Genomic DNA, 20112 nt, shown 5'->3' on the forward strand with positions numbered 1-20112 from the left:
TTTTAGGAAAAAGTTTTGTCCGTTTTTTTTACTCTACGATAAATTATTTTTTGTTATTTTCTACTCAATCCAATTTAATTAAAACAAATGAAAAAGCGTTATATTATAAAAAAAAATGGTTGAGTTTACACATTTTTAATTTTGGCTGAAATTATGCTTATTCTGGCCAAATCAAAAGATTTCGAATTTTGAGTATTGCACGCCTAATCGTCCTATTATCTCACTTTTTATAGTACAAAATTCAACATATTTTATTATTACCAAACCATTGATATGATATCCCGTAAAAAAAAATTTGTCTAATGACTAGGTTTAATATTAATATTATTTGACAAATATTTTTTTGACAGCTTCTTGAAACCGGTGATATTGTGACTGTATGGATTGTATCATTTGTATGGTATATATATTTAAGCGGGGTACTGTAGTAAAATTATTCAACGTTTTTTTAAACATTCTAGATAATTTGAAAAGGATATTAACTGACAGTATAATAACTAAATGTGTTTTCACTTTCCATGTCATTTTCTTTACTTATTTTCATATCATGTTAATTTTGTCAATCTTTTTTTTTAAAAAAAACAAACGAATAATAATTAGGAAATTTATGTGATTAGAAGAGAAAACATAAAATATATTTATTCAATTTATTATTAATTTTCTTATAACTGATTACAAACTGGCTCATAATTCCAGTGATCAAATTATAAAACTAGACATAATATTAAAATTATTTTGCACACATTTCTTTCAACAATTTCTCTAATTTCTCTAATTTCCCTAATTTCTCTGATTTCTCTAACTTATCTAATTTTTCATAATAAGATTTTTCTAATTTTTCTAATGGTAAATTATCTAATTTCTTATCATCTAATTCTTCTAATTTCTTCAATATTACCTCATTGTCAATAGGATTATGATTAATTTGAAGTTCTTTTAATAACTTTTCTCGCATCTCTGTGAATTCCTTAGTATCCCATTCACCATTTTTAATAAATCTTTCAACTTCTCTTCGAGTCTTGTCAACATCGGCATAATAATGTCTTGAAAAGTAAATTTGAATAATTAATAAAATCATAAAATTAAATTATTTTAAAAGTAAAATACATACATTACTTCAGGAAACCATGATTGCCAACGTCTCTGAAATGGAAATAGGTAAAATAACTCAATCTCAGCCAAAATCTTTAAAAAATAAAATTGATATTTAGTATATTTACAGAAATGGAATGATTAATATTAATATTATTTACTTCTGCCTTCTGTATCAAATATGAAACTCTGTTATTATCTTCTTCAATTGCCATATTAAGTAATCCAATTAACAAGTTCATAAGATATACAACAATTAAGAGGGAAAATAAAAAAATCAATACTGCAATTGATGGATTATCTATATATGCCCAATTGGATAATGCACTTGAATCACCTATTGATAAGAAAATTGCTTAAAAATATTAGAAATATTTATTTTATTTATATAATTATGAAAATTTAAACATACCTGCTAAAAATAAATACATTGCAAAAAGAGAAGTTCTAATATCTATAAACATATTTGTATTTTTATCGGGTGTTTGAATCATAGATGGATTGGAGTTTATATTTCTATCATTATCAATTATTTGATTATAACTAGAAGCTAAATTCCAAGGATTATTTGGATCATCGTTATTTGTAGGTTGTTCAAGTGAAAATTCGGATCTTGGTGATAATAAAATATAAAATGCATGTGCAAAACTTATTATAATAATGAATAAGACTATTAAAAAAGAAGAAATCTTTTTTCCAACACTAATAATAATTGCAAAATATACTCCAAAATATTCAAAAGCTCTAAAAAATAACAAAAATTTTATATCCAAAAATAAGCATGAGAAAGAAAGCAACTGAATTAGATAATTGTTGTTCTTATCATTTGTTTGAAGCCAATAAATAGAAGTGTAAATAGAAAGCACATAAGCAATTATATCTGCAATATCAAAATATTGTATAATTAATTGTGATATCATAAATAAAATAAATAAATTAAACATTTATATTTACCAAAAATATTCCAAAAATTATAGAACCACTTAATAATATTATATAAAAATTGACGAATTTCAAAAATCAGATGAATAAATCCGAGTATGATTGAGGCAATAAAAAGTTGTTGTCTAACTTCTTCATTGATATATTTCTGAGGAATTGTTGCTGCAGCAGTAAAACATCCAAGTAAAGCCATAAAGAAAATCCAAATCATTGCATAATAATATTTTCCATAAGCATTCCATTTAAAATTAATTAATGCTTCTCCATTCCAATTTTTATAGATATTTCTATTCATTGTTTCAGTAAATGAACTAGGTTGAGGTCTAATTAATTCTAAAAACCAATTATAATCTTTTGGATAATTAACAAAATTAATATAAGGAATCATAAAAGTAATTGTTAGTGTTGTTGTTGTCTTTCTTTTAAAATCTTTAAAAGTATAGAAATAAATAGAAGTAAATGTATCTATAATGTAAATATTATTAATAAAATTGTATTTTGATAAAATATAAAATGTAATCAAATAAAGGGGTAAAGTTATAAGAATTATTAAAGCTTCAATAACACATATAATTAACAATAATAACTTTCTATAATAAATTGCTCTATAAAAGTTATAATAGTATTTTGTCCATAAAAGAGACTGAGATAAATTAGTTATTTGAGGAGATTGAAAAAAAGAATAAAGATGTAAATTTTTATTCCGATGTTCTATACAATAAAAAGAAGAATCCATGATCATATTCGTTTCTAATGAATATCTTAGAATATATTCTGGATAATATTTATCTAGTAATGGCATTGCAGAAGTGATAATGCTTAAAAATGACTTATTGTTCATTATATCCTCTTTAAAATAAGTCATACATTTTTTATAAATGTCATCAATTAATTTTAACTTATGTTCTTGAATTGCAAATTCTAATAATTTAACTCCATATTTCAAAAGACTTGACTTATTATTCTTTATATCTGACACCCATCCATTTAATCTAAAACTATCATAATTTGGTAATGGTAAAGTAGATTTTGAAAATATTCTTTTGTAATGTTGAAATATTTTGTCATATTTATAACTATAATTATCGATTTTCATAAAATAAAAATAGTTTAAAGAAATAGTATATTTGTTATTTTCACTAGATTTGTCGTTTTCACTAGATTTGTTATTTTCACTAGATTTGCTATTTTCACTAGATTTGTAATTTTCACTAGATTTGTTATTTTCACTAGATTTGTTATTTTCGCTAGTTTTGTTATTTTCACTAAAAGTATAAATAAGAATACCAAATGTTGTTAATATAACAATATCATTATTACTAAATAATGAGTTCACAATTAATTTATGATTAATGTAGGGATATTTAGACTTATAAGGATAATTTTCAGTTCTCGTGCTAATTGATTCCCATTCAGTATTAATTTTTTTGAGAACTTTCAGTTTAATTTCACCGTGACCAACACGTATTTTCCATTTAATTAAATTTTTAGTTGATTTAGTTGATTCTTTTTCTTTTTCAATTTTTTCACTATCATCATTTGTTATGGCTTTTTGAAACAATGTAGACACAGTATCCATATATAAATTAAATGAATGAACATTTAAGTGTTTGTTAAATTTCTTGCTGATTTTATCATCATCATCACATTCAGTAATTTTATTGTTTTCTTTATTTAATTCATCAGAATATTCATATGAAAAGTTTGCTTTTGTCATCTTTTCGTCAAATTTTGATTTCCAATCACGTCTATTTAGAATTCCAAACTTTGTTTGTCCAGTAGTTGGTTCATCAAATAAAGTTTGATTATAACTACTTTTGTATTTATTGTTCCAGCAATATTTGATTCCTTTATCTGGTGTACAGAATAAAGAAGGTAAAAGAAATAAACCAGTATGATTCATAAAATTATATAGTTGAATATCTAAATAAAAAAATATTGATATAATATGAGTAATAATTAAAGTATAAGTAAAATTTTTTAAAAATGGTTACCATCATTTATATCCAAAGAAGCAATAGGAATTCCCAATTCTATTGAATAAATAATGATTTTATCATTGATTCTTAGAAAAATAAACTTTTCATTACTGAGGCCTTTTTTGACAGTTTTATTAGTTGATGATCCACTTGTACTACTACTACCTGATGTATTAGTTTGCTCACTGAATATTCCGATATTTTTTGTTTCAAACTAAAAAATAAATAGTATTTAACATATTTATTATAATTTAACAATTGGTTTGAAAATAATTTTATAATATTTATTACCTTATTCTTATCCTTATTATTACCAAATATTTTTACACTTTTCTCAGTATTAATATTCCATTCATAAATGTAATCATTTGAAAACAGGTAAACATTATCATATTTTGATATACTAATTAATTCATAATCTTCAGGCATCCTGTAAAATCTCTTACATTCCCATTTATTATTTTTAATTTGTGTGGAATAAATCCAAATAATTTTATGATTTCCAAGAACATTATGAACGTAAAATACATTATATAAAATAAATTCACGTTTTAAATTAAAGGTACAATGACAATACTTTGGATTAGCAACTTCTGTATCTAAATTTAGTGCGATTTTCTTATTTGTATTATTCATATCAATTACTAAAAAAATATTACAATAAATATCAATTACTACAACAGATAACTTAATAATTACATAATCAAATAATTATTACTTACCATAACTTTTTCCATCATTATTATAAACAAGTTCCTTATCATCAGAAACACATAAACTATGGATTTTATCCTCATTAATTCTAACAGTTTGATGAAATTTAAGTTGAACCTTATCCATATCTTCAACATTCCAACCGGCAATTGAACGATCTTCTTTACTATAAGTAATAAGGTAGTTTTCATTTGGTGATATTTCTATCATAGTAATAGGTTTACTGTTATGTTGTCCATCATCGAAGGTGAATATTTTATCAACATCATTTTCATCAATATTGATTTTATCAATATCTATTTTATCAACATCAATTTTATTATCGAATTCGATTTTATCGGCATCATCGTTAATTTTTACTGTAATGTCATCCATTTGGTAATCGCCTATAAATATATAAATTTATTACCAAAAAATTATTTTTTTATATCGTCCATTTGCGATTATATAATATATATTTTTTTTTTTTGTCACGTTAAATATGCATGGTTTTGGCTGAAATTTTTTTATTTTGGAGTGTTAATTGAGCTTTTTATTTTGTAACACATAAATAAATATGCATGGCTGTACGCAAATTTCGCCTCTTGCATAAAAAAAAAAATTCTTTTTATTGTGAAAAGTTAATTGAGCAATGATCAACTTTCGACATAAAAAATTTTTTATGCGTGGTTATACTTATGTATAAGGAAATCTCTATACTTTTTAAAAACGACATTTTCTTTTTGTTAACTAAATACAGTAACCTTTTTATTTTATTATTTATCTTAAACTATACTAGGCGTAACCGGCGTAACCCGTCGCGTTACTGCGGGGACACTTATAGTATTTTATTTGCCATGCAGTGTGAATAGGTCTAGTTTTTTTACTATTATTATGATGGTATTAGTAGGAAATAAATGTAATAAATTACACAATTTATATGATTATACAAATAACAATGAATTGTGTGCGAGTGTTATATAGTATATGAAATATTACTATTAAATGCAAATTTTACTTATCACACGAAACAAATGTTGCAGTACTGTGAAATTTATGATTTATTTATATACAGTATTTACAAATTCATTACAAAGAAAATTTTGTATAGTAATTTATTGTTACATTGTTACAAATAAATCGTTTTTTTTTTATCTTAAAAAAATCCCATTGTAGCATTAAAAAAAATTACATCCTCTGTTGAAAAAAAATACATATATATTGTTACCATATCTCATATCTCAAAGAAATTCATTATAGCAATCTAAATATGAAAAAAAAAATTCTCAGAAAATCTAATTATAACGATCTATTTACATGAAAAAAACGATTCCCCAGAAATATTAATTATAACGATCCATTGTTACAAAATAAATAAATAATTATGTTAGTCTATTATTGAGCTTGATACAGCCTAAAAATAATAATATTATTAATAGTAAGAATCGGGAAAAAAGGCAATTGACGTATCGATCCAAATCTAAATGGTGAAAGAATGTATTCGGGAAAAGAAAATTCGGTTTGAAAAAAAAAGCCAAACCGAAAAAGGAAAAGGGGAAAAAAAATTTCGGATTGGAAAAAAAGCCAACCGGAAAAAAAAGAAATAAAAAAAAATTCAAAAAAATAAAAATGAAAAAAAAATTTGTGGGGAGGGATAAAGAGAAAAATCGGGTTGAAAAAAGAAACCGAAAAGGAAAAGGAAAGAAAAAATAAAAAAATTTTCGAAAGAAAAAGAAAAAAAAAGATCAAAAAAAAATAATATAAGTGAAACAATAGGATTATTTAATAAAAAAAAAATAATAATAATTTTTCGGTTTTTGAAAAAAAATCAAATCTAAATGGGAGAAAGAATAAAAAAACAGGAAAAAAAACGAAAAATTTTTAAAAAAGAAAAAAAAGGAAAAGAAAAAGGCGTTTCGAAAGAGAAATGACGAAATTTGAAAAAAAGAAAGAACCAAAAGTAAAAGATTGGTTCAAGAAAAAAAAAATGAAAATTAAAAAAGGGGGGGACTGAAAAAATTTAGATTTGTTGGAAAAAAAATCGAAAAAAAAAATTCCGATTAAAATTTCATTAACCGGAATTGGATTAGATGAATGATTAGATGTACAGTACATCAGCAATTTATACAGGCTAATCTAAACGTTAGTCACAAACACCATTTTTTTAATTATATAAGAAAATATGCGTACTGCAACAAGTAGTCTTGTAATTCTAAAAACCTTTTAAGTTAATGTGGCTAAAGAAGTGCAGAATGTCACGTGTTTATTTTCAATTTGCCGAAAACAGACAACCTGATAAGTTCTTGGCGCAACTTAATGCGCAACTTATGACAATCAAATATACTGTACGTAAACTTCGAATATAGGAAAGATAGCTGGGAAAAAATCTAATTTTATATATCAAATATTTCTTTAAAATTTAAATTTTTTACCTCTCCCAGAAGGAATGTATTAGTAATAGATTTTATAACTGTGCTGTCTGTGCATAGGCAAATGTTTCTTTGCATAGCTTATTATAAATCACACGACCCTTTAATACAATCGTATATTAAAAATAACTTTAAAAACATTTTCAGGAACAATTACTGAAAAAATGCTTAGAATATAAGTCACGTTAGTTACGTTAGAAGAATGTAAAAAATAAAATTAAATACACTGTCAACTGCCGAAACCCTTGTTTCAATTTAAAAATAAAATCATAATAATTTATTCAATGTATAACGATAAATATAAAAGGAATAAGATACCGTTTAGTTTTAATCTTCTAAGAGGAATCCTACTTGAAGAACTACAATACCATAATTACCATATGTAAGATAAAGTAAGTAAAATATAGATGTGCAATATGGTAAAGATAATAAAAAATAGATAGTGATATTAAAAAATAGATATATAATTAGCAAATAAATAATGAAATCTTATAGTAAATTTTAAATTTAATAAATTAGCGATTATTATAGAAAGACTGGTCTTATCGAATCTGTAATCAGCGTGAACGTTTGATAAACCCAACGCAGAATTTAACTCTAATATTTATCTTGAAACTCTAATTATTTGGAGAAGGAATTCTGGTATAATGCGATGAATTCGGAATTCTGTTTACATGATTAGACTGGTCAATATATACCGTGTGTCATACGGCAGGATTGCAGTGTGTAATTGCGAAGCTGCATTAGCCATATCGTAATTTTCATGTGCCCTCATTGAAGTATTCGCAATTGAAGGAATAGGTGCACAATTGACAGTCATAAAGGATTTTCTTGAGGAATAAGAACATTCCTAATATTTTGTAGCAGATTAAGAAAAGTATGGTCAATACTTTGTGGATTACACATGTATAAATTATCATACGACGGTGTAGACACTTATTGTGTCGAAATAACATCATTCATACCGGAAATTACTATAGGAATGGTTTAAGTACTACATATGCTAATCTTCAGAACGACATGATTGAAATTTCCGGTAAATAGATGTTGGTTATCAAAATGAAAAGATTATAAAAGAGCCTGAGCTAATAATAGAAGTTAAAAGAGCAGTTTTTTGAGTTTTTGGATGTTAAAATATATAAATTTTTTGAATTCACGTGTTTATTATACTGATATTTCAAATACGTTATCGGCCAATTTTGGAATGCTAACCAATTGACCAAAGGTGATAGGTGCGACATATATTTAACCACATATCTTTATACCAGAAACTTTGCGTAAACTAGTTTAGATTTTTCCTCTTAGAGGTTTTTTATCTTTTTTAGTTTAGGTTTTCGAATATTTGTATTATCTTATTAATTTATTAATTTTTTTTTTGTGTGGAAACATGCTGGGTTATTGGCAGTTGGGTGCTAATTAGGCGAAAGATGTTATTGGTTGGAAAACTATCTGGAGTCTCGTAGAACAGTTAATTGGAAGTTTTTTGTTCTTTTTTTAATTAAATCAATAAAGTAAGATCTTTGATCGTGATGCTTCCCTATAAGAAATATGTATACGGAAAGGATACGTTTTGTATACATTTTATGTACGTTTCTATAGATTCCGTATACAAATTCCGTATATTTAATAAGCAATTCATTTTTGAACATTTTTTTAAAAAACTAATGTATACGGAAAAAATTAATCATACAGAATGTATACGGAATTTTTAAACTTAATATTTTTAGAAAATAATTTTACAAAAATCTCGTATCATAACACGAGATCACGTGATTGTTTATTGTTTTGTTATGATACGTTTTTTGTTTTTTATATAAACCCTTTGATGAGTTTGATCTTCCGATCTTCCTTTCTGTCTTTCCCTTCCTTCTCTTTTCTCTTGTCTTATTTTTGTTATTTTTTCTAAATTTTTCTTCTTTTTTCGTCACCCTCCTTTTAAAAAAAAATATTTTTTTTTCGTACCTCACTTTAAAAATTTTTTTTCATCACTCTCCTTTAAAAAAAAATTTTTTTTGATTTTATTCTTTTATTCCCACCCTTCTTTTTTTTTAAAAAAAATTTTCTTCTTTCTATTTCTATTTCCTCTTTATAAAAAATTTTTTATTTTTCTAACTTTGACGTCCTCCCTTTAAAAAAAAAATTTTTTTTAACTTTCCTAACTTTGTTACCCTCTTTTTAAAAAGATATTTTTTATTTATTCTTTATTCCACTTTCTTTTTTTATTTATATTTATCCCTTTTTTTATTCATAGGCCAGCAGATTTTTTTTTGTGAGAAGATTCAGTTTCTTTTTTCTTTTTTGTAGATCAGTTTGGGAGTCCTTTCCTTTCTTTTTTGTAGGATTGTTCAGGATTTTTTTCTTTTTTTAGGTCAGTTCAAATTTCTTTTTTTTTTTTTTTTGTAAGTTGGGTTCAGATTCTTTTCTTTTTGTAGGTTGTTTCAGTTTTGTTGCTTCAGAGTCTTAGGTCAGTTTTGGATTTATTTTGTTGTTTTGGTTTCTTTTTCATCAGATGCTTCATAATTCTTTTTATTTATGTAGGTCAGACATTCTGGAGTTCTCTTTCTTTTTTTGTAGGAATGCTGACCTTTGGTGACTTGGACGATTGCAGATACTATATGAAGGAGAGGGGGGGGTTTTTTAGGTTGTTTGACTCCAAATGAACCTGAACTTATAGATAATTTTGGTTGCAATAGGTGGTTTTAATAAGGAGGGAATTTTCATAATGTATTTGTATTTTGTTTATTTTTTTTTTTATTTAATTTAATAAAGTAAAATTAGATTTATGTAAATATAATTATAGTAAACTGTAATACAAATAGTAAATTCAGTGACCAAATCGTATAAATTTCGTGATAAAATCAGTGATCAAATCATGTAAATTCCATATGAATTCCGTGCAAATTCCGTATCCAAACCATATTTTTAGTGATACGGAATTGTGCATTTTTCCGTATCCTATTATGATACGTTATTTCTAAGGAAAAAAATCGTATAAAAACTTTATAAAAAACGTATCCAATTTTTTTATAGGGCTTTACGAGACTTATCCTTCTTCTTATCTTGCGACTGAGGCCTCTTGGATTTCTTACGGTTTCTTCTTAGAATCCTTTTTGTGATCCTTTTGTTTCTTGGTCGATTGACTTCTTGAAAAATTTTTTGTCTTGTAGCGTTACCACCACGTGACATATTAGTTTTATTAGTTTGCTTCGGAGGATCATGTCGATTCCAAGAATTCCAAGACAGGTGCTGCAGCTCCCAATCAAATTGATTATTTAATGCGGTTTGCATATCTTCCACTTTTCGAAATAATCAATAAGATTACGATCTCTTTGTGCAGTTTGAATACTTTAAAACTTTTCAATCCTTTAATATTTGCAAGGAATGAATGTGGTGACTTTTTTTCCATAAGGTTGCTAACGTCATCGAATCTGGTATCTTACGAATCATAGCTTGGAACTTCTCACGTTGTTTTCTTTCTTTGAGTCCACCTTGCTGGAACCATCTTACTGGTATCCCCCTAAATCTGTTGTCCAGCAGGATTTTCATTGACTTCGAACTGGGAAAAACGGAACAGTTTGGTATTTTTTTTGTCGTTTGGATTGAAATGAAATAGTTTTCCCCATAGAGTAAATTCAACTAAAAGCTTCTCTGCTATCCAGGATACCGGGACATCATACACCAAAATGTCTCTGACTTGACTCGCGATGTACCATCACCGGTAGGAGTATGACCTGTAATAATGGAAGAACCTCATTTTTTTTAATTATTTTTTTCGAAGATTTTTGAACGGTTAAATTTTGTGCCGAATGCGCTGTCTGCGGTATAGGCGTTTGTGCATCCGATTGTGTAATTTGATAATCTATTGATTTCTGAAATTTCATCATCAATTCTCATTGGTTCTTCAGTGGAATCTAAAGTTTCCTTATCCGTACTAGTAGATTGAACCATCTTATTTCCTTTCTTCTTTTTTATTCTTATTTTTTTTTTCGGTGGTGTCACGTGACTTGAAGAAAAAGCAAGTTCTTCCTCAACGACTTCGTCAATGACTTCATTGTTAGGACCATAACGAATATCATGCATCCATTTTTCGCATACCACAGAATAGTTAATGCGTACGATGTTATGCATTTAACGCCCCATTTTTTTTAATTGGGAAATGATCATCTATTTATACATTGTGCGCGAGTTTTGTAAGCTTTAATATTTTTTTTTGAGAAAAAGTGCATATTTTAATAAAATGAACAAGACTTTGACCTTTAAAAATGTTGAAATTAAAGTCCGAAAGGGTGGTTTGGATTCTGGATTAGTTCGTTTAAAGCTTGATGAGAATTTATCAAGTATTCGTCAAGAACTTGAAAAAGTTACGTTAATGAATGATACATTATTATTTTCAGATGGTACATCTAGAATACAAGAGAGAGATGAAAGGAAATTTCTTTTAAGCCAAATTATAAAAACAATTGAGGATGATAAAATTTTATATTTAGTAAAAAATCCATCCCTTGATTACGATTTGAAAATTTTGAAAGATAAATTTCAACTAGAGTACGGACGTAAAATAAATTCTGATGGTGAAATTGATATAGCCAAAGGAAAAGCCTTTATACTTGATGTGAGGGATTTTAAAGTACGTAAAGGAGAAGGAATGGGAATAGAAAAAAGCGAAGTTACTCAAAGTGAATATAATAAACAGATAACAGAATCAACTATAAATGATGATATTAATGCAAAATTTGGATTATCATATGGAAAATCGAAAAATACCATGACTGGGTCCGAAAAGAAATTAATTCTTCGAAGTATGTACATTAATAAAATTTCCTTAAAAATTGAAAGAAATTATTTTAAACCAACAGAGGAATTTATAGATGAAGTTGAAAATGCTATAAAAATTAAGGATCATGAAGAAAAACTTAAAAAATTTAAAGACATCGCCGAAAAGTTTGGCCAATTTATTTCAAGTGAAGTTTTGATAGGTGGAAAAGCTTATTTTCTAGAGGAAGAAAAATCAGTGAAATTTTCTGAAGAAAAAAATAAAATTGGTTCTACAACTGTAGAAGATATGTCTTCTAAAAATAAACTTATTAAACTTATTGGAGGTGAACGTGATAACCTTGATAATTTTAATGAAAGAGCTTGGGTTAAATCTTTAGATGATTTTGTAAATTGGGGTTGTATAGAATACAAAAATCTTGTCAGTATTTTTCAACTTTTACCTTATGAATTATATAAAAGAATCTTCAGAAAGAATAATTCAGAGGGTTTAAAAGGTTTAGCTAAAAGAATTCTTTATAGTGATCAAATAGCTTATATTTATAGTCCAAACAGTCTAAACAAAAGAAAAACTTTTGAATTGACAAATATACCAACATATATGTTAGAAAATGATGCCGAATGCAATATTTTTGCTACTGTTATTGATACTGATGATTCAAAAAATGATTTCTTTAGTTGTCAAATCCTTTTGTTACCAAATAGGAGACCGCAACTCATGATCCATTGTATTCAAAAATATACTAGAAATACTAAATATAACCTTAAAGTCGGACTGGTGGTTGTTGGTTATGATATAAATTTCAATTTCATTAATTCAGATTCTGTTATTCGGTTTGAAGTAATAGAAAATAAAATTGAGGCATCAAAATCAATGTATTATAAAAAACTTTTTTATGATTCATTTATCGAAGAACCTATTTGTTTAGGAATTCCGGTACTAAGAGAACCTAACCCTTCTCTTGTCATTGGCCATCATTTTTTTAATTATCAAGGGAGTAATGGTATTGGAATTGGGTCATACATATTTTCTTATAGTCTGGAAAAAAATCATTATGTTGAATTACCAGAATTTACTTTTTCTACACTCATTATCTCAAATTATCCTGATTGTAATGAATATAAAATAATACCTTTTAATTGTAAAAATTCTATCCTTGATAAATTATTCCCTTTTAATTTTAAGAATTCTTGCCTTTTACCCAATTATATTAACCCTCATTCTTCACAATCAGTAATACCAAAATATATTAGTTTACATTCTAGTGAAGATAATTGTGCTCCAATTTTCCTTAAACAAAAGAAAAATGAAATTAAAATAAAATATATAAGAACGGAAGTTTGTGAAGACAATCATTGTATTTGTAAAAAAACAATAGAAGTTAATGATCTAAAGTTGCATTTTTTCAAGGTATTTATTAATTATTTTAATTATTATTTGAATTTACTTAATTCATTATATTATTATAATAATTGATAATTTTTTTTATTAGAAGAAAAATTAAGAGCGTAATTAAATTATATATATATATATCGTTATTTTTACAATGTTTTCTATAATGACGTAATGGTAATTTTTATGGACAGTTTCGTCTCAAGTATATTTATATTAAAATTGATATGAGGATATGTTGTAATAAACAAATTACGTATTTCTTGAATAACAAAAAGAAATGTGTAGTGTTTATAAAAAGCAAATCTGCTTTACAAGTATAAATCTTGGATACGTATATTTAAAAATACAGTGCTATACGGTCGGTACTATCTTAAAGTAATGAAAAATATCAGCCAACATAATATTCTGCCAAGTGACAAATAACAAATACGTTATATAAACAGCCTGAAAGATTTATTTAAATTAAAATTGCGTAAATAAACATTTTAACATCTCATTTATCAACGTATAATCATTTTTTAATAAATTTATTGCTAAACAACGTGTTCACATTAAAATAATCTTTAGTTAAAATCAGAAATATATTCAAATAAGCCGAAAGAATATTCATCAACTCCATTATCCCATTAACTTTACAATCAATATTTAAACTAGAATTACGTGACCATTAAATTCATATCAGGCTGTACAATAGATTCCTTGATACGATTCGATTTACTTGTATTTCTCGGTTATTGGACTAAAATTGAAACGTTCATTTATACCAATTTTAATTTTTATTATCGCGAAAAATCCATCAACATTATATAATCCAAATTTTATAGAAATATTTCTTTGATCTAACTTCTTTATCTTCGAATTCTTTTTTGTAACAATTGTTCCAAATACTTCATAATTTTCATTCTTTATTGGTGGTTCCATACTTATTTGTTTATAATGCTTTCTATCATTATTATTTAAATCTTTTAAATTTGTTATTCCAGTCATTATAATTTTTAAAAATTATCTCGCAATTCAGCTGAAAAAAAGTAGATTTTTGCAAGCATATTGAATATATTATAAAATCAGTTTATAATTATTTCCCTAATTCCAGGTACTTTACGCAAATATCAATAAACATTAGAACATCCAATTTTGAAAATTAAACAAATTTATGAAGTTTGAAAATTTTTCAACGAAAAAATATTCAAATATTTAATACAGATCCTATTATAGAATTAACTCTTAAAAAATTCAACGAGAATTTTTGGATCATGATATTTATGAAGAGTGTTTTAGATATAAAGCAATAGTATTCAAATCTTAAAAATATAAAGATTGTAAAATTACTTCCAGAATTTATTGAATTCTATTATAATACTTTGCCAAATTATGGATTGTGAACGAAGATTTTCAAATGATTTGAGAAATTCATTAAATAATGAAACATTACATTTTTTGAATAATAGTTGGTCTGGAAGAAAAAAAGATTTATCTGAATTTGATTTTGCTAGAGCATTACAAATTTGGAGTAGAGTATGCTTTTAAAAAGAAGAATTTAAATTTTTTTTTTTAATAAGAGTAAATAAAATAATTTTTAAAGAAAAAATTTATTTGGCCGGTAAATTTTAGTAAAATATTTTCATTTCGGATTCTTGACCGGTAAAATTCAATTTCTATTTTAAGCACTGAAAAGAATCCCTCAAAAAAATATTACTATTTTAAGAAATAGTCCATAATTTGATAATCAAAAAAACGTGTTTCAGTATACGCTTGGGGAGCCAAGATTCAAATGAAATTAATTACTACTTACAATAACGAGGTATTTAGAAAAAAAAATTCTAACCGAACTTTTATCAATTTATGATTACTAAATGGAGAAAAAATATTATTATTTATAAACCGAAAATAAATATTTGTCTATCCGACATATAACAAAATTTTTTTTTTTTAAAGGAAAAATTATCTGCAGCAGATCCGAATATGTCCGACTAGAGTCACTAGACATTAGTTTAGTATAATTGTGTAACTGCGTCCTCGATAAGTTATTTTTACTTTTTGCAGTATAGCGAATAGCGATTAATAAAACTATTAAAAAAAAAAAATTTATTCACCAATTTTCTTTCTTTTTTTTTTTAAAAAAAAAATTCCTTTTATATTTCTTATTACATAAAAATGTGGCTTTATTTATGAAATAATAGTGATATTACATATAACAATATATAGATTCATGACGGTAAGACGTTTATCTAGTTTATCTATGATTTATATAATAAGTTGTTCTTAAACCAGAATATTACCTTCATTGTAAAATAAAATAAAATAAAAAAATTAAACATTTTCAATTTAATTCTAGGGAAATTTGTCGTCATTAATTGACATAAACACTAACGTTACCATAATGCTAGATATAAGTATAAAAAAAAAACCACCTCCCGAAGAACCCTATTTGTTGCCATTGATCACATAGGACGTTAAAAACTATTCAAATTGTTGCAATTATTTTGTGGAATTTCATACCCAACGAATACAGGATCTTCAAAGGTTTTTGTTTGTTGTTGTTGTTGTTGCGATGGACTATAGTAATTCTGATAATTTTGCAGGCTAGTGGTTTCAGAAGATTGTCGAACATAATCGTTATCAGGCACATAGGATTGTACAGTACTTCCGTAATTATTTAAAGATTCTTGTGAAATTTCATACTGTGATGCTAAAATCTGTCTACTGGGTTCAATCTGCGGAATATTCATGGATTGTGCAAATTGATGATTATTGAAACCCACATTTCCAGGAAACTCAGGAAGCTCATAGACTCGTTTCTGTTGCGAAATATGATGATAATCACGCATTGTAGAAGATTCCTGATCTTGATAAATATCATTCACCGCATGAGGTGAATTATCCACAATGTAAGGATTATTGCCAGGAAGAGGGCAAGAACTGCCGCAAGATGAGTTAAAAGCGTTCACACCATTGCAAACATTCGGAGAGGTTTGTGGAATATCGAGATATCTTATTTGAGGCGGCAAAATCTGTCCATTAATATTAGGAGTAACCGCTGGCGCATTAATCACATGAGGTACTAGGGGATTATTGTTGTTCGGAGAATAGTTGTTTGTAGGAGTGAAACCCATGTATTCAGAAATTACAGGTACCTCATAGAAGCGTTTTTGTTGCTGTTGTTGAAGCAAAATATGATAATCACGCATCATAGAGGATTTCTGATCTTGATAAATATCATTCGCCGCATGAGGTGAATTATCCACAATGAAAGGATTAGTTCCAGGAAGAGGGCAAGAACTGCTGCAAGATGAGTTAAAAGCGTTCACACTATTGCAAACATTCGGATAGATTTGCGGAGTATCGAGATAACTTATTTGAGGCGGCAAAATCTGTCCATTAATATTAGGAATAACCGCTGGCACATTAGGTACTATGGGATTATTGTTGTTCGGAGAATAGTTGTTTGTAGTGAATCCCATGTATTCAGAATTTACAGGTACCTCATAGAAACGTTTTTGTTGCTGTTGTTGAAGCGAAATATGATTATCACGCATCATAGAGGATTTCTGACCCTGATAAATATCATTCACCGCATGAGGTGAATTATCCACAATGTAAGGATTATTTCCAGGAAAAGGACAAGAACGGCCACAAGATGGGTTTAACGCGTTCACACCATTAGGAGTAATCGCTGGCGTATTAATCACATGAGGTGTCAGAGGATTATTACCATTCGGGGGATAGCTGTATTTACTTCTCATCCCCCAAACATTGAAATTTAGTAAGTTTCGAAAGTTTGCCATAACACGAAGACGAATGATGAGTTTCTTCTGGGAATTTTTTTTTTTTTGATTGTACAGTAACTTTCAGAAGTTTCTTAATCTGATTTGCTGTACTTTTACGCGCTCACAAATAAGATATTAATATTTCTTCAAAAAGTTGGAGGATCTTCTTGATGGTATGGTGCAAGAGAGACAATCACGCCTGATTTATTCATTTGTTGATTACCAATTAAAGAGATAAATATATAATATAATTAATTAATTATAAATATAATAAGGATAAATTAAAATTTATGTAAATGCTGTTCTATATTTTCTTTTGTTAAATATTAAAGATAGAGAAATCTACGCTAAATATTTTTTTTTTTTATGATCTTTTTTAAGATATATAATATATATATAATAAGGACATATAATTAAAATGATGTAAATGCTGTTCTATGTTTTCTTTTGTTAAATATTAAAGACAGAAATCTATGCTAAATATTTTTTTTTTTACGATCTTTTTACGAGTCTATTTATAAGAAATTTTATAATGTATCACGATACAAGTTAAACTATTATTTACAATATTACTTTATAATAATTTGTAACCGGCAAGTATAAAAAAAACCAATCCGATTTAAAATAAGCAAGAATCATTAATAGATACTTTTTACAACACAATCAAAGAAAACTAATCCTATTATAATAATTATCAAATATTTTGATAACGGATAAATATTTAATAATATTTTCACAAACATGAAATAAATAAAAAGAGAGTTTCAGATTATTGTTCAACGAAAGCAATAGATAAAGAGAATAAAGAGAAATATAATAAGTAAATAATTAAATAAAATAAATTAACTTATATAAACTTATATAAATAAATTTAATAAATTTAAATTAATAATAATTACTAATATAATATTAATAGTACAAGAGATTATCATGCATAACGATTTGTTCATTATTTATAAACATTATTATCGATCATAATCTGATAATCTGATATAATGATGCGATTCAAGAGATATAGCTGATAGTAGATAGATGGGTATTTAACAAAATAATAAAGGAAATACGATAACCCGAAAATTCATATACAATTAATTTATAATTTTTTTTGGATCTGTTTTTGTTTTTTTTGGTTTTGTTTTTATTTTTGTTTATTTTTTTGTTTTGATTTTGTTTATTTTGAAATTTAAAGCAATATTAAAACAAACGGAATCAATGAAAGCACAAAATTTTGCAGACAGTTGGCGGATGAAATTGATTTTGTGCAGAAATAAACGTCATTTTAAGGGGTTAAGGAAATTTGGAAAGCTATTTCGCTTTTTTTCTTCTTTCTTTTTTTTTTTAAAGAAAAAAAAGGTTGTAAAGAAAAGACTTTTAAAGAAAAAAACATGAAAGCGTCAATGTTGCACAAGAAACGTTTCGCACAATTTCATTAACAGCACGTGGCTTACAGCCAACTTATTAAGCCAAAATTAAAACCATTCTTACATACCGTTTCACAAATAAAAAACTTTTAATTTTAACCATTTAATAAGGTAAATAAATAATAGATTTTTTTAAAAAAAATAAGAAGGTTTTGCGCAAAAAGAAACAAAAAGAGAAATATAATCGTGTTATAAAACTCACGAAAATAAAATATAATAAATATTTATTTTGCTTTTTTTTTAATAAAATTATTTTGAAATACATATACATGAAATATACTCTGACCTTTGACGGCATTACGGCATTATATACTAACATGTGATGGAAAACGGCAAAAGTCCGTAGTGTATTTTAGAGGTGTCTTTTCTTAAGTCTTAACTGTCACCCAGTCATTTATCGATAAACTCACGAAATTAGTAATCATTCTTTCACGTCTCTTTTGAAAGAAAGCTTCAAAAGAATATACATAAAATATAAATAAATAATATTAAAACTGTTCATTATTTAATTTATAAGTAATTCACTGATTCACGACGATTAGGTATGTTTCATTCTTACAATAAAGTATATACATTGTGGACCATTATAAATTTCGTTGAAATTTTTTACATTGATTTTGTTGTTATTGCGGGTTATTTGCAATCATGTATTGCGAGCATTTGGCTACAATCGTAGCATTAACGTATATCAGAGTTCCAGAGAAAATTGCGCGAGGGTCTCAGGCGTCCCAGGCGGTAATGAGGTCAGATAAATTTATTCCAAAAAAAAGAGTTTAAAATAAAAAAATCATTTATCGTCATGAGAAAAGAAAAGAAGAAGAAAATCGGAGAGGAAAGAAAACAGAAAAGAAGATTTAATGTAGCAAAACTTGTGATTCGTCTATACTATGTGAGGAACTCTAGATTAGGTGAAATCAGAGCATACTCCAGGAGTTAAAGAAACTTCGTTGTTATTCACTGTGGTAGGTTTTGGTGAATTCATTTTACGTGGAGTCTTTTCAATCTCACGTGACCGTTCTTGTCTTTTACTCTTATGACGGTGATGACACGAGTCCCGGCGGTGTTCTTGGAATATCTTCGTCTCCCGATGTTTTCAAGATCATAATGGCGGCAAGGGTAATTTCTTCCTGTTTTTTCTTTTGACGACGCGTCCAATTCTTTAAAGTTTTACGATCAGCTTTCCGTGATTTGCGACTCAAAAAAAATATAGTAGTATACTGCAACTAAATTACAAGTGCAACTACTTAAGTGTAATATATGTCCTTTTCAGTGCAGTATAAGTGTAGTATATGTTCTTTCAGTGCAATACAAGTGTAGTATATGTTCTTTTCAGTGTTCCATAAGACTGAGAGAGACCGTTATCCTGTCCACGAGTAGCGACTTTTTTCTTTCACTTTGTATATCTTGTATATCTTGAAAGAGGAAAAAATCCCGAAAATAAAAAAAAGTTTTACCAAGGCCTTTGACCGACATAACCAACTCCTGCTCTGGAGTCAGTAGACCTTACAACGGATGCTAACCTGGACCCTGTTGGAACTCTTAGTAGAGAAAAAAGTAGAGATATCCTTAGGAAAAAGGGGTACTCTATTTATATATTATTTTTTTGTATCATGTAACGCG

The 20112-nt window shown here is 26.7% G+C and overlaps 6 protein-coding genes across 6 annotated transcripts; 1 reads left to right on the forward strand and 5 right to left on the reverse strand.

Annotated features, from left to right (window-relative positions):
- Positions 1-730: 730 nt before the first annotated feature.
- Positions 731-1307, reverse strand: OCT59_013364 (uncharacterized protein; the record flags this gene model as incomplete). The annotated part of the gene is made up of 3 exons (XM_025315467.2): positions 731-1043; positions 1112-1185; positions 1254-1307. 3 exons carry the CDS (start codon positions 1305-1307, stop codon positions 731-733), a joined length of 441 nt encoding a protein of 146 aa, XP_025182725.2.
- An 8852-nt stretch (positions 1308-10159) lies between these two features.
- On the reverse strand, positions 10160-10423 carry OCT59_013365 (uncharacterized protein; the record flags this gene model as incomplete). The annotated part of the gene is made up of 1 exon (XM_025325132.2): positions 10160-10423. One exon carries the CDS (start codon positions 10421-10423, stop codon positions 10160-10162), a length of 264 nt encoding a protein of 87 aa, XP_025182727.2.
- A 471-nt stretch (positions 10424-10894) lies between these two features.
- On the reverse strand, positions 10895-11263 carry OCT59_013366 (uncharacterized protein; the record flags this gene model as incomplete). Its single annotated transcript, XM_066140757.1, has 1 exon — positions 10895-11263. One exon carries the CDS (start codon positions 11261-11263, stop codon positions 10895-10897), a length of 369 nt encoding a protein of 122 aa, XP_066001607.1.
- Positions 11264-11372: 109 nt separating this feature from the next.
- On the forward strand, positions 11373-13413 carry OCT59_013367 (uncharacterized protein; the record flags this gene model as incomplete). Its single annotated transcript, XM_066140758.1, has 3 exons — positions 11373-12845; positions 13095-13319; positions 13402-13413. 3 exons carry the CDS (start codon positions 11373-11375, stop codon positions 13411-13413), a joined length of 1710 nt encoding a protein of 569 aa, XP_066001608.1.
- A 605-nt stretch (positions 13414-14018) lies between these two features.
- On the reverse strand, positions 14019-14291 carry OCT59_013368 (uncharacterized protein; the record flags this gene model as incomplete). Its single annotated transcript, XM_066140759.1, has 1 exon — positions 14019-14291. One exon carries the CDS (start codon positions 14289-14291, stop codon positions 14019-14021), a length of 273 nt encoding a protein of 90 aa, XP_066001609.1.
- A 1466-nt stretch (positions 14292-15757) lies between these two features.
- OCT59_013369 (uncharacterized protein) lies at positions 15758-17089 on the reverse strand (the record flags this gene model as incomplete). Its single annotated transcript, XM_066140760.1, has 1 exon — positions 15758-17089. One exon carries the CDS (start codon positions 17087-17089, stop codon positions 15758-15760), a length of 1332 nt encoding a protein of 443 aa, XP_066001610.1.
- Positions 17090-20112: the final 3023 nt, after the last annotated feature.

The sequence above is a fragment of the Rhizophagus irregularis genome, chromosome 20 (genome assembly GCF_026210795.1).
Source record: "Rhizophagus irregularis chromosome 20, complete sequence".
Classification (NCBI taxonomy): Eukaryota; Fungi; Glomeromycota; class Glomeromycetes; order Glomerales; family Glomeraceae; genus Rhizophagus; species Rhizophagus irregularis.